Genomic DNA, 26581 nt, shown 5'->3' on the forward strand with positions numbered 1-26581 from the left:
TCTTTTTTTTTTTTCTTTTAATTTGGATAAAAGGTCATGTCAGAATTATTTTTTTTTACTTCTTTATTATAACAATTTCATTGACAGCAATTTTTTAAATTGTAATTTTGTTTTCCCAACTCTTTGACTACTTCTACATCAGCATAATTTCTGGAAAAAAATTACCATTTTTGTCCCATAATTTTAAATAATTTTGAGTTTGATATTGCGTAATTCCGCGAAGATATTTTATTACTTGGGTTGCATGTAGTTAGTTGTTAGGTGTAAAACTTGCAAAATTTCTGCAAAATTTACTTTTTTTTTTCTTCTGGAAAATTCATCATTTTCTTTGCAAAATTTTGAAACATCTTTTGCAAAAAAACGCGGGGTCAGTTTGTGGTAGAGGAGATATGGATCCTTATAGCTCATCTGGCAGAACACACGTTTGACGACTGAATTATCTGGGTTGCTAATATATGAGGAAATGTGAAGATAATATTGAAGATGGCACATCATTATCTTACGCGAAGACCTAAGCAATAATGTCAGAAGTGTCAGTGCATGACATAATCAGTCGGAAGGTGAAAATTTTTGATTTGTTTCTTTTATTTTTCATTTTCTGAATTTTGATTTTAATTAAATTACAAAAACAGATCAAATGAACTTTTCGGGTTTCCCCTTTATCAACAAAACAGGATGAATGAAACACTGCAGATGAATGAGATAATGTGGTAGTGGCTTTGTTAAGATGAATAAACAAAACATTGATGGGCAGGAAATAGTGTGCTCCTTTCTAAGGAAGCACGAATTAAAATAGAACAATGTATATTTCTAAAAGGTGCACAATTAATTGTATTATTATATCATGATAACATCCTATTTACTACGTAGTGATTATTGTATGAATTTATATTTGATTCCACCCATATCTAGACGATGACGACACATTGCCAGTCTTCAAACTTCAAGATCCTCCGATGTCCAAAAGGAAGCGATTCAAATCGTCAGTGACAGACTCTCCATCAACACAAAAGTCATCAAATGACATGGAAGTTTCTTTTCAAGATTGCCAACGTTTGTTGCAAAAACAACTCCCAGAACAACACCAACATTATGAACACCAGCACGACCAACATCACCAAAAACAACACCTAGAACAACACCAACATTATGAACACCAGCACGACCAACATCACCAAAAACAACACCTAGAACAACAACACCACCATCATCATCAACACCAGCACGACCATCACCACCAAAAACAACACAAACAACAAAAACAACATGAAAAAAATAAACCTACGACTTCTCGGACTACAACCAGATCATATTCTTCATTCAATTCTGAACTACCGAGCAACAAAAACTTTGAGAGTCACGCCATGTCTGAAGTATTCTCGCCAGTAAGACAACACGAATGTAAAAATATAACCACGAGAGAGCAACTGGGGAGGACCTTGATGAATTCCCCTTCAAAACAAATCCAAAGTGAAACTCATTACCAAAGAGAAGACCGAAGTAAACCAACATTCGATCAATCCCTTGTATTCAGCCACCACCAACAACACCAAGGTGAATACCAGAATCAGAATCAAAGTCCGTTTGACAAAAGATCATTTTCTCCTATCAGTCACACGTTATCGAAAAATGAATGTCAAGGGGCCACATCATCAGATACTAATTCTCCTACCAGACAAAACTATTTTGCGAGTCCAAAGAATGGAATGTCTTCTTCCAATCTGTCTCCTACAAAACATACATATCATCATGCTTTAAACAAAGGAAAAATCAAGCCTTTACAAGCTTGCGCTCCATTCACAGTTTACCCTCCTGACAATACTGTGAATAATAGCATTTCGGATTCTCCATTAAAAGAGCACGTTCCGGGGAGAGAATCAAAACTTGTACGTCGAAGCACTCGTCTACAATTCCATCCTCATGAAGAGCACATTGACGATGCACAGCAAGTCTTTGTATCGCATATGAAACACGACATGCAGTTCCTGCCTGAGGATAAACCAAGCAGTTTTGAAGTCTCTTCCCACTCGAGTATCCACCAACCAAACACACCGGAGCACGCCGGAAGAACGCAAATTTTATACCCGAGAACTAATCACGAATTAAATACTGTAAAGACTCAAGAAAATATACAGTTTCAAATGTGTTCTCCTTACAAATCCAAACAACTCAAAATACCAGTTTCAAATGTAAGAACCCGGGAAACTTCCTCGCCTAAAAACAGCACACAGAGTCTGGGTTTTAACTCCAATAACCCTAGATATTATGGTGACCCTATAGAAACATACTCGACTACAAACTGTAAACACTTTCCGACACCAATTCATCGTTATGACGCTGTTCAAAGCTGTGAAGATCCAATCATTCTGCAAACCTTTTCTACACTGGAAAACCAAAAACGTAGAGGACCCGAAAATCGTCAATTCGTTAAAAATCATCATATCACCAAACGAACAGACACAAGAAACACCTCAGATGTGCTACTTCCAAACAATAAACAAGACTATAACCATACGCCGCTCAACCAATCCTTACGGTTAACAAACACACGGTCACCTATTTTACCCCAATACAATGGAAATGTTTATCAGAACGATTCACCCAGTTCTTTTCAATCCATTGAGAAGTTTCTACCAAATTCATCCGTAGCTCAAACGATGTCTCCAAAAGGCAGGAATCACAATTCAACACGTCTTCCTAAACTCCTTCCTCAAAATCCCTTGTTTTGCAATCCCAATGCCCAGGATGATTTATTAAGGCATCAACATCAAAATGCTTCCCCAACCCAAATATCGTCTTCCCAAAATATAAAAAGGCAATCAATGTTTCCTGGAATGGCTGCTACAAAAATGCCATCTTTCCATGATACACACAAAAGAAATTCCACAAGAAAAATATCATCCGATATCCAAGACGAAGACTCCGTCTTTGTTTTCCCAGAATGCATCTCTGAAACAGGTCGTGGTCAAGACGAAGTTGACGGGGACGAAGATCTGATGGATTATGAAGAGTGCTATTTTGAACCAACTGACCATTATTTACATTATCAAAACCCTCACACTTCAGGTTATAATCACAGAGCAACGCAAAACCAGAAATCGTGTAGGCATGTTGACTACTCACCTAACACACAAGGGCAATCTTTTACTCCGTCTAGAGGACAAAACCGACTGCAAATGGAGTGTTCATCCCCCATGAAGCAAGGGGATTATAGAATGCATGGACACATCAATGAAAATATTGAGTTTTGTAGCCAGTTTTCAGCAGATGATGAATCGACTTCTCAAAGTCAGAGATCGCTGAGGCAAGATTTAGAGCAAGAACAATTTATTTTCCAGTATATGAAATATCAAAGTCAATTACAACAGCAGAAGCATGAAAAGGATCAGCTCCATCTAAAACAGCAATTGCATTTTGAGTCACAAAGACAACATCACCAACACAGTTTTGGCATGAATGATGCTTACAACCCAAGAAATCTTTCCTCAAGAAGAAATGACCCTTTAAACAAACATAATTCTTCTCGCGGCCACATTGGACATAATAGCTTGTCCATCCAGCCAGAAGAAATTCTTGACATAGGTGAGGAAGAACTTATCTTAGAGAGAGACGAGGACGATGAGCAAAGATCTGATTTTAAAAGGAATCGCTTTGAAAGAGGAAACCGTCAGATCCCGAGGCAACCACAATACAATGATTGGAATAATAATTATGACTCACCAACAAAGGTCATGACAAAAGCAAGCACAGCAGACGTCATTTTCATTCATCCTGACGATCTCCCTGACTCCTCGATGAGTTGTGAAGACGATGATGGCATCGACAGCGATGGTAGTTATTTTGGTAGTGACTCGAACTATGACGATGATGATGTTGGTGGATCTCGTGGTGACTTTGTTCCAAATAAAACACTCAATTCATTGAATCCAAGAACAACAACAATGAGAAGATTCGATGAAACGGATGGTACTTTCCCCAACCATTTCCAATCACTGGAAAAGACTAATTTTGTTGATGTTAAGACTCACTCAAATTCAAGAAATAGAGGAAAACAGTTCACTGAAAATAAAAATAAAGCAAATGAGGCTAAGCAGATAAAAATATTTAATCAAATTCCGAATAAATACACCAATAACTCTTCCCAAGGTGGGTGTAATTCGTCAAAAGTTGGTAATCAAACAATATTTCACCACCAAAAATGTCAAGATACTTCACGCAAAACTAAAGTGACTCCAAAACATTCTCATAGTTTTGGATCAAATGATACAGTATTGAATCCGCATAAAGAGTCAATGAAGCACAATTATGACAATGGGCATCATAGAAAAACAACTGGTGTGCCAGTTTTGCTTACAGCAAAAGCAAACCAAGAACTTGACAGTCCATCTAAGAAAAATAAAACCTCTCTTCAAAAGCCAACACGATCTGGTCGATTTTGTCAGACTATTGATATGATCGAAATATGCGATAGTTGTGATGACGAATATGACGTTCCACAAAATGAGACAGTTGATCAGGTTCAGGACGTCTATGAGATGCCATCTGGAAAATTACAAAAGAGTTCAGCATTACTGAAAACTGAAAACATTCAAAACAACACGAAGACAGCAGATTTACTCAACGTACAAAGAAGACATCAAACTGAAGCTGATAAACGTCGTTTAACGCCGAGCGGTTTAAATAGTATTGACTCTGAATTTAGAGGGGAAAAGATTACAAAAGACAAAGTTTTTCCAGTGAAATTGTATCATAGCTCGGGGGATCGTAATGAAATGTCATTTACTGAATTTAAATACGACAAAGATGATATCGATGATGGAGACGAAGTTGATGGATTTGGCGATAACGATAAAGGCAATGACCCAAAGCCACTGTCGATGGAAAAACGTAATGTAAACGTCGATGTGCATAATCCCGTTATCGATGATGAATCTGATGATGTCATAGATAATGCAAACGTAATCCACTGCGTCAATGATGACGAATCTACAAGGCGTCTTGCAAGATCTAGAGATATCCCTCCATTTTCAGACCCAGTGACTTACATCTCGGCCGATGACAACAACAACAACAACAACAACAACAACAACAACAGTACAGATCAGTCGAGAATGGATGAGGTTGACAATGAGGTCCACGTAACGAGATGTCCTCCAAAGGAGAGGAACAAATCTGCAGCTAACTCAAAAACGCAGTCGATTGAAGTTGGAACTCGTTTTCTTGATCCCCCAGACATTATCAAATATTCTCCGCATCAAGAAAAATTGAATAGTGAACAACATAATTCACCAGACAGGTTTGAGAGGAGAGACAGAATCTATCCTATTAGAAAAGACCATTTTACAGTTGACATCAATGAAAAGGCTTTCAATCAACAACAGTCTTTTACAGTTGACATCAATGAAAAGGCTTTCAATCAACAACAGTCTTTAACATCAAGTGATGTTGATTGTTTGGAAAATCTAATATCCCAAGCAAGTGAACCAATGCAATGCTTTACGCCCGCGTCGTCCCCGTATGTCAACATACCATCTTATGATTCTTCTACAAAAACTTCATCCCCAAAAATTCAAAGGTGGAAAACTAACGACAACTTGGATTCAGAGCCTCGCAATATTTGCTTAAATAAAAGTCCAGTTGAAAAATTTAGCTATGTCACAAAATGCAAAGTTGTAAAACAGGTTTCTACTCTATCTAATCCAAAACAATCTCCTCTACATAAGACCACCACACAGTTACACGAATCTTCCCCAAAACATTCTATTCACAGACCGTGGTTAAGATCTCCTGAAAAACAGCAAACCAATATGACAATTCAACAACAACAGAAACAACTGGCGTTTACAAATATGCCCACTCTATCCCATACAAAATCATCCCATGAAATTTACGAGGACACCCAGCCTGAAAGAGCTAGTTCACCTCATATCAACAGGACTTATAACATAACAGAACTTAAAACGAAAATCCCATCCGCTTCTTCTTCAACAACCTCTCACCTCAAACCAACGACGTCATCACAACAGACACCCTTTAACCAACAATCCACAGCTTCTTCTAGAATGAGTTGTCCATTTTTGATCGACCCCCATGGAAGGGACAATAAAAGAAGATCCGATGGTGATACAAGTCTAAGACTAACCCATCCATCATTCCCTTCTCCACCTTCATCCCCACCATCACGACGATTACCTTCACCTTCAACATCGTCATTTCCAACATCATCATCAACATCGTCATCATCTGCGTCATCAACGTTATCCCATCCATCAAATCCCCAAGACATCCAGGAAACCTCAGAACAGTTCCACACTGCAAGCCCTCGCATTGTAACATCATCCACATCCTCCATACGCAAACTTTTACGAAAAACATCAATTACCAACCCAAAACATTCAAAGTCAAAGTTCGACCAATCAGAATCCAGATCGGACTTCATTCAAAATTCACCAAGCCAATCAGCTTTACCGAACCAATATCAAAGAAAGCCATTCATGGCATCGTCTTCTACATCTTCCCAAGGCCAAGGTCAAAGGTCTTCAGGATTTACACCAGTAAATGTGACGCGTAGTTCTGCAGTGACAAGGCTTGATTTTGGGCCCGTACCAAGTCCCCGGTTTCCAATCCTGACTGACGAGGAAGCAGCACGGGTAATATATATATATATATATATATATATATATTTATATATATATATATATATATATATATATATATATATAAATATATATATATATATATATATATATATTATATATATATATAAATATATATATATATATATATATATATATATATTATATATATATATATATATATATATATATATATATATATGATATATTGCACAATGTACATCTAATCGAGAAGCTGAAAATCAATTCTTTAATCTCAATTTTAATTTTTTTCTAAACTTTACTTAGGTGATTAAATGGTGATCTTAGGAATCAACAACTAAAATAAGTTCGTAAATCTTTTCATTTTGTGTACACGTCAGATATTCTGTAAGATAAAGAACTGAACGTGTATATGACATGTGCCAGACAAAGCAAGAAAGAAAAATACAAGAAAAAAATACATCCCCCAAAAAAATCAATCGACGTCGATATTCTTTAATATCTTGTAATCTTAACAAATTTTCACTTGATTGGCGTTGGGAGTTCAACGACCTCATTAAAATGGTTGGCGTTGACTTCAAAACTGATTGAACATGAAGTCTTGGTTCAGTGTTCATACAAAAGTCCCTCGGCTTCACGGCTCTAATTCTAATCATGTCTAATCAAACGCTGGCAGACTGTCAGATTATCATTAGCATCTTTTTAAATGTGGTGCGACACAAGGTTCGGTATTGACTAGTATCTTTTTGGATGTAAACATTCATGCTACTTCATGTCGTCTTATTGATAAATTTAACTCTGTTTACTTCCATGATGATAACATGTTGATCTTTGACTTTGCATGCATTTTTGCTTTTGAGATTAGAAACATTATTTAAAGAAAAACATAAATTTTGTCATAATCCATTTAGAAAATCCGTTGCTCTTGACAATAACAACCATTTTATCACTTGCATATAAATGTATGCGAGGAAAAAAATAAAGTTATTTTTTTTCTTTATTTTGAATCTGTCGTTTTGAACAATTTGTCTTACATTCCACCTAGCAGTTTAGTAGTCGACTATGTGGTCTAGTGGTAAGACACTCGCTATCGGACCTGAAGGTCCTGGGTTCCAGCCTCGCTCGGCGCATAGTTGAGTCCTTGGAAAAGGCTCTTTACTCACTTTCTCTCACCGTACTCAGGTGTAAAATGAGTACCCGGCCTTTAACAGCGTTGTCTCTGTCCGAAAAAAAAAATGTAATATCGCCTAACAGGGGTCGTGTCCCGTCCTATATGTTAAGTGTTGCTGTTGGCTAGTGACCCCTTGTAAAGCGCTTTGAGCACGTTTAGTGGATATTTCCCTATATAAAAGCTAATTTCCTTAAAGCTCAATATGTTACTACTTTTAAAATATCCAGAGAACTACACCAAAGACAGACAGCATCTCAGGCCATAGAAGGGATTCAAGTTTCTCAGAGCACCCAGACGGTAAGACTGAAGACAAGAGCATGTCACGTACGAGGAAAAGGAAAGCCAAAGGTACAGTTCTCTCTCTCTCTCTCTCTCTCTCTCTCTCTCTCTCTCTCTCTTTCTTTCTTTATTTATTTCTTTCTTTCTCTCTCTCTCTTTCTCTCTCTCTTTCTTTCTCTGTCTCCTCCCTCTCTCATTCCCTAGCTCTATCTATCTATATCCCAAATTTTCATTGTCGGCCCTTTCTTCTCTCTCTCTCATTCTCTCCTTTCTCTCTCTCTCTCTCTCTCTCTCTCTCTCTCTCTCTCTATTTATCTCACTCTATCTTTCTCTCTAAATGCCTCTCCCTCCCTCTCTTCTATTTTTTCTATCTTTCTATTTTCCAAATTCTTAATTTCCATTATCTCATACTAAATCTCGTTTTCTTTCCTGTTTCCCATTCTCTCCTTTCTTTTTCTTTTTCTCTCCTCCCCTTCTCTCTTTATCTCTCTCTACCCTAATTTACTCTCTCTCCCCTGATTTTCTACTTTTATTTCCTTTTCTGCTTCTTTTCTCTCCCCCCCCTCTCCCACTCTCTCTCTCTCTCTCTCTCTCTCTCTCTCTCTCTCTCTCTCTTAGACCTGTAAATTCTCAGTCAATTAACTGAAATCAGTCAATTTATCAAATTCAAATATTTTTTTTTAAAGGAAAGAAAGAAAGAAGTGAAGAAAGAAAGAATTCAAAAATCCTAGTCGAATGACCGTAAAGTAATTAGGAGTGTTCCATAACGCTACGCATAGCTCATGGGAGCCGTTAATATTAACGATGGATTTATTGCCAAGGCTAAGCGGCGCTTTTTAGAATTGGCGTGACTGAACACATCCCAATGTAGTTTCACACAGCCTTCGTTAAATTATTTTTTCACTTTCCAACCTGTCGTGATCCCAACGGTAGCCAATTTTAACTGAGCCGCCGAGCGATAAATTTCACTGTTTCATCTAAGCCAAAATTGACCACATTTACAAGCTGGGTTTTAAAAGTATAAAAAAAAGTAAAATGCGAATGCCGGAAGTAACATCTCTAGTAGATGATGGGGACACCTTTAAATCGAAAGTTAGATTAAGATAGATTGCTACAAGCACATTTCGATTGCCTCACGTTGTAAACAAACTGGTTGACTGTTTCTTCACTGATTAAGTACCTGATTATAAGGAACAATGGTAAGTAGCCTAATTAATTCCCGTGCAAATCAGGACGTTTTCTGCCATTGTTTTGCTCAAGCCCAAGCGAGCTTGCTGTTTTGTGGCGATTTACCTTCATTCCTTCATCTCGATTCTTTGAATTTTTCATCTACGCCTGCCGAAGTTTCTTCTTGATAATTCACTTCTACTTAATAATTCAGTGTATTGGCCAGGAGTCATATTTATTTAAGTTTTTTTTCTCTCATTAACTGATTGAAAATCAAGTTTGCTCATTGCTACATTATTCTAATGTTCTCACAATGGCTGAGCTGTTCGTGGATCGCAATTCCGACTTGTTGAGCATCGATAAAGATGTGAGGAATAAATTCAATTGGTCATGGCTAGATGTTGAAGATGATAATGGTGATTATTTTTCTGACTATGTCAAAAAAAAATCCAGAGGCAGGAATATGACTTTGATGAAGTCATCTTTACCTATATGAATGACATGCTTATTTAGTATTACTTCTACATCAAATTATGGCAGTCATACTTTCAGTAAGAAATAACACCCACTATTTTAATGTATTGTATTTATCACTCTCCTCTCCAATGATGCCCTTATTTAAAAAAAAAATAATTGAATCTTCAGTATGTCGAAGAGTTTCAGTCAATTTTTATAGAGCTCATTTACAGGTCTATCTCTCTCTCTCTCTAACATCTTTTCTTTTCTTTTTCTATTTCCCCTAATTCTCTCTACCCATCTTGTTTTCCATCCTTCTCTCTTCTCTCTCTCTCTCTCTCTCTCTCTCTCTCTCTCTCTCTCTCTCTCTTTCATCGACTGTATCAGTTAACAGCCATTCGCAGTTCGAGCCTCTTCCTATTCAGGGGCAGCAACTTCTAATGGTCTCAGAATATCATATAGAAAAGAGTTTATTTGAATTATTATCTTGGTAATTGATCAGCGCATAAGGTTGACTCGATGAATGGTATGACATCTGTCCAAGTTGGAGGCCATTTTTGTAATCTGCTGTCCCCAAAACCATCCACTAGCTTTCATTTCTCTCTCGATAATCCTCCTTCAGGTCTCCCGCGGGTCACCCGGGGTGGCCAATTCTTCTCCTTCACTGGTGGGGGGGGGGGGGGGGGGGGGGGGGGGGGGGGGGGGGGGTTCCACCTCAGGGCTATCCAGGGAGTGACGCTTAAATCTAATCTGAGGACATGTCCAGTCCATTTCCACCGTCTCCTCTTTCCAGCTTCAGATACTGAGTCTCAAAGCGCTTTACAAGGGTTGCTAGCCAATAGCAACACTTAACATCATTTTTTAAAAGAGGGGTTTCCCCAAGTTCTCCTCTTTATTTTACTAAGTCAGCGCCAGGTAATTGTGAGGCTATGTGATCTTGTAGTTTGACACTCGCTTTCGGATCGGAAGATCCTGGGTTCGAGCTTCTCTCACTCGGCGCATAGTTGAGTCCTTGGAAAGGGCTCTTTATTCACATTCTCTCACCGTCCTCAGGTGTAAAATTAGTACAGCGTTGTCTGTCGAAAAATAATCTGTAGTATCGCCCAACAGGTATCACGTCTCGTTCTAAATGTTACGTGTTGCTGTTGGTCCGGGACCCTTTGTAAAGCGCTTCGAGCACGATTAGTGAATATTGCTCAAATCTTTTTTTATCCCACCGGACAACCGAGTGCTGGATTGCTGCCATTAGCACGTCCCATTCTTAAGGACGTTGCCAGCGCTCTCAACATAGAGATATAGAGCAATATCCACTAAACGTTCTCAATGCGCTTTACGAGGAGGTCACTGGCCAACTGTAGCAACACTTAACATGTGGGACGGGCCATGACGCCTGTAGGCGATATTATCTTTTTTTTTGGTCTGAGTACGGTTAAAGAATGTGAGTAAGAGGCTTTTCCAAGGACTCAACTATGCGCCGAGCGAGAGAGGCTCGAACCCAGGACCTTGCGATCCGAAAGCGAGTGTAATACTTCATAGCCGCACTTGTGAAGTTTTACACATATCTACCTCACTGCTGTTTATTTCTTCATAAAATCGGATCACTTAGTTATACTGCTGGAACCCAGCAAGTGACTGACAACAGCAGCTGCATGCTGTAAAAGTGGCTACCTGGACGGGGATTCCCCTTTTTGAGAGTTAAGACGCAAAGTATTGCATTTTCGTGATGTAATATAACACCATATCTAGATTACCACTTACATTACAATAATATTAACTTATGGAACAGACAGTACTACTTTCACTTGTTATGTTGGTTCTTTGTTCGTTTTATTGTGATTATTCTGATAGGTTTTATAAGCAATTTAAAATCCCTACTATTTTAAAATATTTTTGTTGTTGTGCGGACAATAAAAAATTCAAATCTTTAAAATCAGACGTTGGATTCCGAAACTAATTAATGCTTTGTCCAGTCTTAATATTATTACACACAGTAAAACATTCATTTTCTGATTCAACACATTTTAACTACGTTTTTAATGGTCATAAATGTAATGGGCTGGACATCTGGTATGTTCTCTTCATTTGTATTTTGTATTGTATTTAAAAGATATGGAGATAAGTGGATTAAACAATTTAACACACTCCTAAAGAACATATAAAGCAATATATTGTGTGTGTAGGTTTTACTTCACTATTACAAATAGAAACAAAACCACCGTCATTACACCAAACAACAACACCATCACAGTGGCGTAGTAGATAATAGAAGCAATGCATATGGTAGAAAAAGGTATTCCTCTCTCTCTTTCTTTCTTTCTCTCTCTCTCTCTCTCTCTCACACACACACACACACACACACACACATACATACATACACCCATACATCCTGCATATACACACATATTACATACAAACGTAAAAGACAGGCTAAGAGAAATGCATCACATTCACACTACACCTAATTCATACCACTGACAACAACGATATAACATCAACAGTTAGTACAGATAGTATTCCACAAAGGCAAGTTTGACTGGGGAAAATAAGAAGAGGGGGAGAGGGGGGGGGGGGACACTCAAACACAGCCAAGATAGAGAAAATAATAGTGGCACCTCCTAGGAATTAACAGATATTCAGACATTATTCTCAATATTCACAATGTACAAGTAGTGCAGCTGGTGAATAAAACCTTCCCACACCAATCAACAGAGACATGAATGAAACAAACCCATTCATTTCATAGTTCTTAAATCAGTAACAGATGTGTCTTTAAGAACAATTATTGTAGGGCTACTTGCAGAGGGAGTATATATATATATATATATATATATATATATATATATATATATATATATATATATATATATATATACGTTCCTGTACTACAATAAGTATGACTTCTTTACTCCTTTACCATATTCGTGGGAACGTTTAATGACAAAACTGTAGAATCAGTGTAGTAAAGTGTTCCATGGTCAGGAAATGATTATGACATTGTTTACATTGTGTAACTGGTCCAAATTCATCACCCACGATAGCCTAGACATCTCATAGACTGCTAGATATTCCCAGTGAAATTTGATACCCCACCCCTACACTTGTTACATATTTGTTGAACTGAATGAACATTAGTGCAACAGAAAGTAGACAGTTTGTACTATGTACTAGTGTGAATAATAATAAACTGCAATGTCTGATTGTTGTTGTAGGGATTCCAGAAATATTTGATTTAAACGATAAATGTAGTGAAAATGTGAGTCTACTTTGCTGTGTTCCTGAGAAAGAAATATACTGATGATATCTATGATATTTAATCCACTGTGTGAGGGGGATTTCAATCTATAACATGAGTGATATAGATTTACATTTAAGATAGTTGTGGCTTGGCTATGCCATTATTTATCAGACCAATTAGACTACTCGCTTCACTGACTGCAGGCACGTGCCATGCCAGAGTGCAGGTAAAGAGAAGGAGAGTAGTGACCTCTTGACCTAGCATCTCAACTAAGTGATCCGCTGGTAAACCACTGTGACCTACTCAACGTTATCTCCATGGCAGCAGCTTCTAATGGTGCTCACACTACTGTGTTATGACGATCGACCAAATCAGCAAATTCTTTATCGCATTCGCGCACCGTCACAAACCCGCCCGGAAGCTTCGTCACAACACACCGTTCAACTAGATGCTCTGCGGTTTCGGGTTCTATCCCACATCGGGTACATGTTGGACAGGTGGGAAGTCCTCACTGATGAAGCGACTTTACCGTTAGGCAGGTTCTCGACGGAAGCCGATTCGCTACCACCCAGTGTCTCCTCTTACTGGTGGAGAAGCCTGGCAACGTCTCACCTATCATCGAGGAGTGTATGTCCCCGCCCCCTTGAGGGATTGTATTCGTCCATACCGACTTCATCTCGTATATGTATGTATGTCCGTATTCAGGAAATCTGCGTACAAGGGTTGCCGGGAATTATTTCGGCTTGAAACGGGGGCGCCGTCCATAATGCGCTTGAGAGGGGTATCTCCATTCCCTCTCTCTATGGCAAAGCTTACTTTACACTATCATATTTTTTTTTCATTTGACAGATGAAGTGGACATTCACATCAAGGTGACCGATGTCCGGGCAACGACTAATGAGACGCTGTTACAGGAGAGACATCGGCTCAAATTGCGCGTGGAGTCCATGGAAGAGGAACTCACCCAGAGAGAATGTGAATGTGCAAAAGCAGAGAGGGAAGTCTTGAAAGCTGCCATCAAGCTGTTTGGGTGAGTGGAATATATATATATATATATATATATATATATATATATATATATATATATATATATATATATATATATAACAAGATAAACGCTCTTTATTGAACTTTACTATAGTAATGAACAAAAGTGAATAAAGCAACTTCGAAAAATACCAATCATGAGCTTTTATATAGCACAATGTCCATTGAACGTGCTCAAAGCGCTTTACAACGGGTCCCTGACCAACAGCAATATATAGAACGAGACATGACGCCTGTTAGTCGATATTACAATTGTTTTCCGAAAAAAACAACGCTGTTAACGGCCAGGTACTCATTTTAAACCTGAATACGATGAGAGACTGTGAGGAACGAGTCTTTTAAAAAAATGCATCGTTAAAGGGAAGATAAATGTGAGATTTTAGTCTTTGTCAATTGTCTTAAGAGGCGATTTTGGGTCTAATTATAAAAAAAAAATCCTTCAAAAAATTAATTTTGAGTTTTTGCATGAAATGATATTTCATTATCTTAGAAATAATATTTTTAAAGTCCAACTTTTCGAAATAGACTATAAAGACACGAACAACACAGTCGAAAAGGGTACAGGCAGTAAGAAAAGTGTGAAAAACGGAAAGCTATTTTGCTATTTTCTCAGTATGCTATTTTTCTAGGGGTATGGGATACTGTGTCAAACGTTTCTCAGAATCTATTCAAGGAAATTGTCTGCAAATTTCCACATTTGTTACAGGGATATGGCATTGTGTCACCATAGATATATTTTTGTGATAAGGTATGTGTATTTTGAATAATTATAATATAAATTATGAATTTTTAACATCAATTTGTCATATCATTTTGATTCGTCATTTTGTAATGTTCTAATACAAATCCCATAAGCTACAGCTGGAAAATCTTTCTATCATGACACAAAATGCTCCAATGTTGATAAGAGAGAGGAATATGGAGGTCATTCCTCCATTCGTGTTTGTGGAAAGTTTGCCACAAGATTGTTATATTGTTTGATGCCAAACGGGTATCAACACAGATAATGTATATTTTTCACCAAAAATGTTTTCTAACCTATAATGATGATACAAAATGATTAAAACCGCCCGATGTTGGTAATTAGTTTTTTTAGAAGAGACCCAAACCGACCCTTGACCCTCTCCTTACTAGCCATTTTCAGGACTTTCCCCAAAACTTCACACCCAACTAACACAAAAATTTATCCTTTATCCCTCAAACACAATATCAGTAACGTTCTTGCGTTACATAATTTCTCTAGCAAAACATGCTCTACAACACACTGTTCATTTTCTTTAATTTGTATGATGTACAAGAGAAATTTGAATAAGAAAAATGTAGATTGTAACATAACGTATATTACGATTTTCCTAAAGTCGGTAAGGAGAGGGTTAAATAAGGAGTTGATGACAGTTTTGTACTTTTGACTATATATATATATATATATATATATATATATATATATATATATATATATATATATATATATATATATATAGTGTCCATTTATATATCATCTCAGTTTTCCCTACATATTGCTGTTTGAGATTTTGTGTCACATTCTATCTTCTTGTGTCTCTACTTTCCTCCTCAGTACTTCAACCGACATTGATCTCTCTGAAACGGAAGATGCGTCAGAGCTACGCAAAAGTAATGAAGTCATTCTCGACTCTTTAGATATCGCGTCATCAATTCGTGTCTTGTGCAACCACGGAAGAAGAGTCGCTGACGTATTTCCCGGAAGTGTCGTGTTGAGGGTCAGATGTCCGACCTTGACTTCTCTCTACGACCTTTGTGATCTGCATTCGACAGGTCATTTACAGAGAGCCATATCGTCCATTTTGTGTTTTGAGAAAATCGTTTTTGGTATGTCTTGTACATTGACACTAAAAGTGACCCTAGATGAGAAGAGCCTGGTCACGTGTGAGAGATTTCTTTGTAAGTATTTGTATGCGTCAATGCATGACATAATCAGTCGGAAAGTAATACTTTTGGATTTGCATTTTTTTTCATTTTCTGAAAGAATATGCTACCCAGAGCATGTTTAGCTTTATTTGTAGTAAATCGGGTGATTTTTCATGACGTTATGGTCAGATGTATGGGAAAGGTATCCAGCAACTTTTCTCAAATTTCATACTTTTTCAACTTGACTAACTGTAAAAAATATTGAAACATGAAATTAAGCTTTGATAATTCATGACGATGTACAAAAAGGGTTGATTTAATCTTTTTTGACAAGAACTCAATTTTGATAAAATTAACCTTGTTACTAAACTTGGCAATATCTCAGTTCAAACCATTTCACCATTCAACTGATTATGTCATTCATTGTAACAAATATGTATGGATAAATCCGACGTGCTCTTATTTGCAGGTCTGAAAACCCAATTCCTTATGGGCTCATTATTGTAATGGAAATCTAAAAATAAAATGATGCAAAATATTGTCCCATTACAACAGTGTTAACCCTCTCTTTACCACCCTTTGGAAAATCGTCACATTCGTTACGACCCAACCAGCACCTTTATCATTAAGAGTTCTTTTGTAAATCACACAATTTAAAGAAAAATGTTTTATTATAGCTATAAAAACGTGACACTGTGTTGTAAAGTTCATTTTGCTGATCAATATTATGCGTAGATAGAATGTATTGTTTGCTTTTCTGTTTGAGTAAGAAATAAAAACTATTTTTGTGTTGATTGAGTGTGAATTTTGGGGTAAAGTCTGAAAATGGCTGGTAAGGAAAGGCCCCAAAGTGGATTCGGATGTCAGACCTGTATATTTGTACACGTAGGTATGGATAAATACCATCCGTTTCATTCTTTACTTTTTAATCCACGTATTCGTACTACACCGGTGTTGTGGTATTAAATATATATACATATATATATATATATATATATATATATATATATATATATTATATATATATATATATATATATATATATAGATTTGAGCTTTATAAAGCGCAATATCCACTAAATGTGCTCAAAGCGCTTTACAAGGGGTCCCAAGTCAACAGCAATATTTAACATGTAGGACAGGGCATGCCGCTTGTTAGGCGATATAACAATATTTTCGGACTAAGACAACGCTGTTGACGGCCAGGTACTCATTTTACACATGAGATAGGTGAGAGAATGTGAGTAAAGAGCCTTTTCTAAGGACTCAACTATGCGCCGAGCGCGAGGCTCGAACCCAGGACCTTCCGATCCGAAATCGACTTAACAAAAAGTAAAAATAAAATTAAACCAAAAAACAATTTCTAGTCAATTTACAACATAAAATAAAGTTATTGAAAAAAAAGAGGTTAGTAAATAAACACAATAACAGAAAACAACAACACAAAACATGAGCCAAAAAAAAAAACAAACCCAAAAGACAAGACAAAACAAACAAAGACAAAAACATATTTGAATATATAAAAAAGGAAAAATAAAAGCCAAAACAATTTAAAAAAAGCACACACAAACAACGCCAACAAAACAAAAACAAATCATGTAACACAAAAGCAAAATTAAAGACAAGCAAACACACCATAATGGTGTCAATATCTTGCTAACTTTACACATCAAACATGTACAATGATATATATATATATATATATATATATATATATATATATATATATATATATATATATATATATATATAGAATATAAATTGTCACTCACATTATATGGCCGAGACGTTCGTTTCTGTGGGCTTATTCCACGTCCTCAGTCGGCCAAAGAAACGAACGTCTCGACCATGTAATGTGAGTGACAATTTGTATTCTATATTAGCTCTAACCATCATTATCGAGCACTTTCGTACCTACAAGTACCCACCAACACTCATAAATATATATATATATATATATATATAATATATATATATATATATATATATATATATATCCCTCCAGTGAACAAGGTTTCAAACTGTTACCCAATGACAACACGCCGGACACCGTCCAGAAGAGCAAGTACAAAGGTAAGAGTGAATATCTATTGTCCTTATTGCTTTTTTTATGAGTAAAATATGTCATTCCCTCCAAATAGGATTCAATAGTCTGATGTCATGTCGCCCAGCATAATGTTCTCCTCTGGATTCACTTTTATGCCAGTTGGAGAAGTACATAAGGACATTGTAACTTCTTCTTCTTCTTCTTCTTCTTCTTCTTCTTCTTCTTCTTCTTCTTCTTCTTCTTCTTCTTCTTCTTCTTCTTCTTCTTCTTCTTCTTCTTCTTCTTCGCTTCTCTGATGGACATCTATGGCTGCAGTCCGATATCTGCTATGAAGTCTGTGGTCCGCTTTCGGTCCTCAGCCTCACCATAGAGCTTTGTGTTGAGTGTTGTAGGGGTGACCCTGTGGTTCGAACGTTGCACGTTGTATAATGGGCAATCCGTAAGCACATGTAAAGTGGTTTCATGGTCGGTTTCACATGGGCAATAAGGGGTTGTAACAAATATGTATGGATAAATACGACGTGCACTTATTTGCAGGTCTGAAACAAAGAAAATCGGTACTTTTTATTCTTCATACTGGCTAGAACTTTTTCACATGTCATGTGATAAGAATGTATAAAAGTCAAAACAAGATCAGATTTATAATGTTCTTCTCCTCTGGATTCACTTTTATGACAGTTGGAGAAGTATTTCATAAGCGCATCCGCCATTTTCCCGATAGTTTAGAACGAGTTCCTAAGTTACTATGCGTCATTCCGAGGGAAGTGACGTCAAGACTGTTTAACCCTATTTATAATACTTTAACCGATATACGATAAATCATTTACATTTGTGACCCTCCGTCTCAAAACGGTATTATGTCGGGATGATTCAGACCCCAAAAAGTGAATTTAGAGATAGAATGATGAGAAATTTGACTTTAGAAGATTTTGCAATGCAAGAAATAGTCTTTATACTCCACCATAACGTACAGAAATTAAACCAAAGTTGGATATTTGTGGCTATGAATTCAATTTCCCTTACCGAGTGGATCCCGACATAATACCGCTTTGATACGGTGGGTGACATTTTATTCCAATAGTACCATTGAATAGACCTTTTAGAAGAAACATCCGGAGACTAAAATGAAAATATGGAGACACGAAATTTAAGGGCAACTTCCTTATGTGCGGCTATGTGGTCTAGTGGTATGACACTCGCTTTCGGATCGGAAGGTCCTGGGTTTGAGCCTCGCGCTCAGCGCATAGTTGGGTCCTTGGAAAAGGCTCTTTACTCACATTCTCTCACTGTAGTCAGGTGTAAAATGAGTACCTGGTTAAAAGCGCTGTCTTTGTCCGAAAAATTGTAATATCGCCTAACAGGCGTCATGTCCCGTCCTAGATGCTAAATGTTGCTGTTGTTCAGGGACCCTTTGTAAGGCGCTTTGAGCACATTTAGTAGATATTGCCCTATATAAAGCTCACAATTAAAGCTCACAATAGTCTTCACTAGTCGTAACGTCACTTCCTTCTTAATGACGCATGGTAACTTAGTAACACTGGCTCTAAACTATCGGAACAATGGCGGACGCCCGTATGAAATATTTCTCCGGCAAGTATAAAGCGTATCCAGAAGAAAAAAAAAACACATACATTTCATCATGTTTTGACTTTTACACATTCTGATCACAAGACATATGAAAAGTTCTAACCAGCGTGAAAAGTAAAAAGTACAGATTTTCTTTGTTTAGAACCAAGATGGCCGCCGTTCCCAGGCGGCGTGACATCAGACTACTAAATCCAATTAAAGCTCACAATTATGTGGGTATTCAGTGTCAATTCGGTAAACATGGTATTTGTGTATTGATTGCATGTGTTCAAATGAAATACGTTTAGTGATAAGAAATCACATCCTCCCATAGTGGGCAGGGAGGTACATACTGTGTCTTCTATCCCCCTATGTCTGCTTTCCAACATGCTTTGTGTCTTTTTCTTGGAATGAGATTACTTGGTTTTGTCTTGGCCCTGGCTGGGAGGAAAACAGTCAAATTTATAGTTAGTTTTGGGAGATGATATTTTTTTCCTTGTTAATTATCTCTCTGTTATGCACTGTATTATGTTTTGTTTATTTATTATATGATTTGTAAACATTTGAGTGTATTCCTCTTAGTGGGTACCTGTGCTTGTGTCTGGATGAGACTTTTAGGTGTCTCAAACTAATTACACTGATAGTGTGCTCTTGGAATCTACAACTGTTGCCTATTTGAACCAATTCTCCTTTGTCTGCCTTATTCTTGGATGCTTTAATTGTAATTCTAAAACTCTTTACTATCCCATTTTCTTCCTTTTTACTGGCGCTAATATGACTTTAACGTGTTGCAAGCGCCGTAAAAATCCTTAAAAACAAAAACAGAAATCACATCTTAATGCAAAAACCCGTGCCAAATTTCAATCGTATTATATATATATAACCATTATGAGCGGAAGGATGTTTACCGACTTGACACCATCTGCCATAAATACGCATCGTCTAGTACTAAAATCCAATTAACACTTCAGGCGTTTCGAATGTCTATAATATATTGCTAGCTCCGCATGGTCAGATAGTCAGAAGTCGTAATGTCACACCTTCCTCTTCTCTTCCGTTCTAAAAACAATTGACTTCAACCAATCCTCTTATCATAAATCAATTTCTTACTAAAAACTATTGACTTCAACCAATCCTCTAATTATAAATAAATTTCTTACTAAAAACTATTGACTTCAAGCAATCCACTAATTATAAATCAATTTCTTACTAAAAACTATTGACTCCAACCAATCCTCTAATCATAAATCAACATACTAAAAACTATTGAGATCTCCTCTAATCATAAATCAACTTACTAAAAACTATTGACTCCAACCAATCCACTAATCATAAATCAACTTACTAAAAACTATTGACAATCCTCTAATCATAAATCGACTTACTAAAAACTATTGACTTAAACCAATCAACTAATCATAAATCAACATACTAAAAACTATTGACAATCCTCTAATCATAAATCATCTTTTCACTAAAAACTATTGACTTCAACCAATCCTCTAATCATAAATCAACATACTAAAAACTATTGACTTCAACCAATCCACTAATTATAAATCGCTAAAAACTATTGACTTCAACCAATCCTCTAATCATAAATCAACATACTAAAAACTATTGACTTCAACCAATCCACTAATTATAAATCAACTTCCTACTAAAAACTATTGACATCTCTATTAATCATAAATCAACTTACTAAAAACTATTGACTCCAACCAATCCTCTAATCATAAATCAACATACTAAAAACTATTGACTTCAACCAATCCTCTAATCATAAATCAACTTCCTACTAAAAACTATTGACTCCAACCAATCCTCTAATTATAAATCAACTTCCTACTAAAAACTATTGACTCCAACCAATCCTCTAATTATAAATCAACTTCCTACTAAAAACTATTGACTCCAACCAATCCTCTAATTATAAATCAACTTCCTACTAAAAACTATGAACTCCAACCAATCCACTAATTATAAATCAATTTCTTTCTAAAAACTATTGACTTCAACCAATTCACTAATTATAAATAAATAAAGCGAAGAGTACCACAGGCTTTCCCTCTAATGGCTTGTTACAGGAATAATATAATATGGAGTATGATGAAGATGGTGATGGTGTTATAAAGGAATGGTGAAAGTGAAGGATTGTAACGAAAATATTAGGAAGGTTGCTATGATGATGATGATGATGATGATGATGATGATGATGGTGATGATGATGATGATGATGATGATGGTGGTGGTGGTGGTGGTGAAGGTGGTGATGATGATGATGATGATGATGATGATGATGATGATGATGATGATGATGATGATGATGATGGTGTTGTTGTTGATGTCGTTTTTTCGATGACTACGATGTTACTAGTGTGCATCGGTGTGCGTGTCTTTGTCAATATTGTATTGTAAAAATGTGTAACCAAATGTCAAATTGCCACTTTTTTGAGGACAATAAAGATTTATTATTATTATTAAACTTCTTACTAAAAATTGTTGACTTCAAATTTGTCTCCACCAAACAGATAACACCAGACAAGCGAGTCGTTCGCAGTACAGAAAATCTCTTGTCCAATCCATTCCTGGTTTCCCCTTCCATGAGTAGTCGTGAAAAGAGTGTTAGGTATGTGTCAACTATCTGTAAATCTGTCTATCTATCTATCTATCTATCTATCTATCTATCTATCTATCTATCTATCTATCTATCTATCTATCTATCTATCTATCTATCTATCTATCTATCTGTCTATCTTTTTATCTTTCTCTCTATCTATCTATCTATCTATCTATCTATCTATCTATCTATCTATCTGTCTATCTATCTATCTATCTATCTATCTATCTATCTATCTATCTATCTATCTATCTATCTATCTATTATCGACCAATCAATCTATCTATGTGTCTATCTATCTATCTATCTAAAAGAGAAACCACAGATAAAAAAAAAGAATTTAAAAAGCTCCATTCCTTTCCTATAATGGTCACACTATTACACCAACAATGCATTATTACTCTAAAATGCGCCTATGTGGTCTAGGGTATGTAACTCGCTTTCGGATTGGAAGGCAGTGGGTTTGAGCCTCGCTCGGCGCATAGTTGAGTACCTGGAAAAGTCTCTTTAATCACATTCTCTCACCGTACTTTGGTGTAAAATGAGTACCTGGCCTTTAACAGCGTTGTCTCTGTCGAAAAAAATATCGCCTAACTGGCTTAACGAGTCGTTCTATATGTTATGCGTTGCTGTTTGTCAGGGGCTCTTTGTAAAGCGCTTTGAGCATTTTGTTGGATATCGCGCTATATAAACGCTCACATTTAAAAAAATGAAATAGAAAATAAATTTTCGATGCACATTTTACTAATATATATATAGATAGATAGATAGTATGCGCTTGGCTAAGAAGCTCGTAACATTGCCATCCGGAAGTTAACGGACCAACACACAAAACTTCGTGTAACCATGAACTATTATAGTCTGGTTCATACATTTTAGTGAGAAGTACTCGTAAACGTGGATGGCAAAAAACAATAACAAAGACCAGAGTGACGTCATCTTCGTTCTATCTATTTACATCTTTTTCTCTCCAGCACACCTGTCCTACCAGTAAAATCCCCCCTCATCAGCCCTCTCCCATGCCGTTCACCTCTCTCCACCACAAACGGGTCAGCAGGCTTTAGGAGGGAGAGAAAGTTTTCCTTTGGAGAGACCACTCTAACAAGAATTGCTTTTCAAGATTTGTGAGTAAATATCATTGTCAATGGATTTTTTACACTAGAATAGGGAATGAGATTAGCGAAAGAGTAGCGTCCTGAAATTGGACGTCACCGGCGGAAAAGTTATTAGAGAGAGAACGTCATGTTGGTTGTGCGCATGCGTCTCTCGTCCCATCTTCCGATGAAAGCGGCTTGAGACAATTCACCGAAAGCGAGGACGAGAGAGACGCATGCGCAAAACCAAATCGACGTTCTCTCTGTAAGGTGACGTCCAATCAAGGGACGCTACTCTTCCGCTAATCTCATTTCCTATAACGTCAAGGGGGTTCTGGCAGTTTTCTATATTTGTCAATTGACTTCTTCTTCTTCTTCTTCTTCTTCTTCTTCTTCTTCTTCTTCTTCTTCTTCTTCTTCTTCTTCTTCTTCTTCTCCTCCAACTTTTCTTCTTCGTTATGTAAAACCCCAAGTTTGAGAATCGAACGACATTCTACATCAAAATAAATTAGACAAATTACAACTTAAGAAATAGAAATTGATAAATAATTATTGTATCTGTCCTATAATATTCCCCAGAAACTTATCTGATGCAGAATGGCCCATCTCCCCCTGTTTGTCTGCTTCATCGTTGAAGGACGACCAGTTAATGTTTAGCGGGGAGGTCACGAGAAGGTTATTCAACGCTAGCCCTATGATTTCTCCTCGCTTACGACCTTCACCTTCAACTTCACCTATCCCTTCACCAAGACGATTGAAAAGATGTGACGTCATCACGGAGCAAGAAAACCTTGACCTACTTTGAATTCTGACCTTTAGTCTTGAATGGAGGCAAAATATTTTCAGTATATTATTATTATTATAATTTTATCTTCTTTTCTTTCATTACAACTGTTATTTACTGTTAAATAAATTACCTAAAATCACGATCTTTGTTTAGAAAGTGTGTTATTAAATGTAAAAGAAGCTGTTCTATAATAATTATTTTAAAAATGTATATTATTTAAAATATATCCATTCACTTTTGCCTTAAAACCTTGGTCTTGTGGAAAGAATTATTTCTTGTAAATGATACATTGGTCAAATTATTACTTTTTTTTTTAAAAAAGGGGGTGGGCGGGGGGGGGGGGGGGGGAGGAAGTAGAAAGGGTGCATTTAGAACATTATATTTCAATTTATCATATGGACTTATACTGTTTTGTTCAGTTGGATGGGTATGGACAGGAAAATCTAATGGGCATGATCTGTATTTACTTTCCATGTGCTCGAGGTCATTGTTTATACTTTTGTATACAAAGCAGCGTGTTTCATTTGTTAAGAAATATCCAACCGTTGGACAGCAACAAATCATGTGATTGATGACCTGGTTTGACGAAAACATGAATATAGGTCACCCCCATTGATCCAACACACTTTGAATATAATGGTCTGAATTGGATTCAGTAGTCTAGTGTCACGCCACCCGGCAACGGCGGCCATCTTGGTTCTAAACAAAGAAAATCATTACTTTTTAGTCTTCATGCTGGCCTGAACTTTTCATATACCTTGTGATCAGAATGTGTAAAAGTCAAAACATGATCAAATTTATGGTTTTTTTTTTTCGTCTTGATACGCTTTTATGCTCGCCGGAGAAATATTTCATACGGGCGTCAGCCATTGTTCCGTGAGTTTAGAGCCAGTGTTACTAAGTTACCATGCGTCATTAGGAAGGAAGTGACGTTACGACTGTTGAAGAGTATTATCGATGAATAAAATGTATTGTTTATTTAACCAATCCTTACCACCCATAGGGAAATCGTCACATTCCTGACGATGCAACCAACATTTTTCTCATTCTGATTTCTATTTTACATCATAATATTTTAACATGTTTGCTATAGTTAAAGTAAATTAAACACTGAGTTGAAGGACTTGTTTAACAGGAAAAAAATATGTAGATATGGCAAGAACTAACAGCTTTTGTGTTTGAGTGAAATAAATCTATTTTTGTATTGGTTTGGTGTGAAGTTTTGGGGAATATCCGGAAAATGTCCGGTAAGGAGAGAGTTAAATCACGATACAATAATAACGACACTATCGTGAGGCTATCCTTCAAGCAATCAAAAGCCTCTTGACAATCATTTGTCCATTTATACTAATGTATTAAATTTACTAGCGACTCGGCTATTTGTGCAGAGTTGGGGCAGCGTGGCTCAGCAGTACGGTCTTTGCTTTGTATCCGGAAAGTACCAAGTTCGATCATCCGCCGCTGCGCTGTGTGGCCTTGAGCAAATCACCCCTCCCTAGCTCGAATTGCGGCGCTGCACCGCGGCTGACGCCTGGGTTATTCCAGTCTCCCCATGGAATAGACCCTAGAGAAAGAAAATTCTTTACGGGATGAATAAAGGAAACATTATTAAATCGGCGATACCATGACGGGAAATGAAGTGAGAAAGGAAATTGCCAGAAGACAACAGAGAATAAAAACTTCGTGGCGGCGATGGGGGCTCGAACCCGCGACCTTACTGGTACGACAACTCCGCCTGGCCGGGGAGATCGTGATTCTACCTTGTGAGCTATCCCCCCCCCCCCCCCAAAAAAAAAATCGCTTCAAACCTTAGTCTTACTAGAGCCTTCTCTCCCCAACTTCTTGAGGTCAAGGGTTCAACACACAAACGCTGAAGTTAGTTGACCAGGGTTTAAGCTTAGTAGACAATATTTTCACCACAAACATCTAACACAGAATCGATTAAGACATTGAGTATGATCCGGTATTTGGGGTTAATGTTTAACTCAGAAAAGTTTGTGGAGAAAGCACTTGTGCTAATAATAACAAGAAATGAAGTGAGTAGGAAAGTGCCAGCAATAACATGACCCATCTTACTGTCTGATACTAATCAGAGGTTGCAACGATTTAATAGCTTCCTCTTTAACCTGCTTTAATCTAACTCCCTCAGACATGAAACCTTGTCCAAAAATGCGTTCGGTTATCAGACCTAATAACATGCGTACGTTGATAACGTCGAAATGCTCCTTTCGGTTAGGTCGATGATAATATGAGAATATAAACTCTACTCACAAAACGATGAGAAACAGTGATTGTTCATATTGTCGATGGAGGTATAGTAATAATAATAATAATAATAATAATAATAATAATAATAATAATAATAATAATAATTAATAATAATAATAATAATAATAAGATAATAATAATAATAATAATAATAATAATAATAATAATAATAATAATAATAATAATAATAATAATAATAATAATAATAATAATAATAATAATAATAATAATAATAGAGACTTTCAGCAGATCATTTTGGACTTAGTATTAGACTTAAGACCTATCTATCACATGATCGCTGTCCTATTAAAATTGGAAAACACCATGTGACGTGTGCAAAA

At 36.7% G+C, this 26581-nt stretch overlaps 1 protein-coding gene across 1 annotated transcript in view; it reads left to right on the forward strand.

The window, feature by feature from the left end:
- The window catches only part of LOC144960305 (uncharacterized), a 45043-nt gene extending 20931 nt beyond the window's left edge, over positions 1 to 24112 (forward strand). The window contains exons 3-10 of the mRNA XM_078893363.1: positions 913 to 6650; positions 8016 to 8136; positions 13775 to 13955; positions 15549 to 15892; positions 17864 to 17931; positions 22003 to 22100; positions 23066 to 23215; positions 23765 to 24112. Coding sequence (XP_078749489.1) covers positions 913 to 6650; positions 8016 to 8136; positions 13775 to 13955; positions 15549 to 15892; positions 17864 to 17931; positions 22003 to 22100; positions 23066 to 23215; positions 23765 to 23990 — 6926 coding nt within the window. The 3' untranslated portion in view covers positions 23991 to 24112. The remainder of the gene's footprint in view (positions 1 to 912; positions 6651 to 8015; positions 8137 to 13774; positions 13956 to 15548; positions 15893 to 17863; positions 17932 to 22002; positions 22101 to 23065; positions 23216 to 23764) is intronic.
- Positions 24113 to 26581: the final 2469 nt, after the last annotated feature.

This window comes from Berghia stephanieae, chromosome 15, assembly GCF_034508935.2.
Source record: "Berghia stephanieae isolate SIO BIC M18660-M18661 chromosome 15, UCSD_Bste_1.3, whole genome shotgun sequence".
Lineage (NCBI taxonomy): Eukaryota > Metazoa > Mollusca > Gastropoda > Nudibranchia > Aeolidiidae > Berghia > Berghia stephanieae.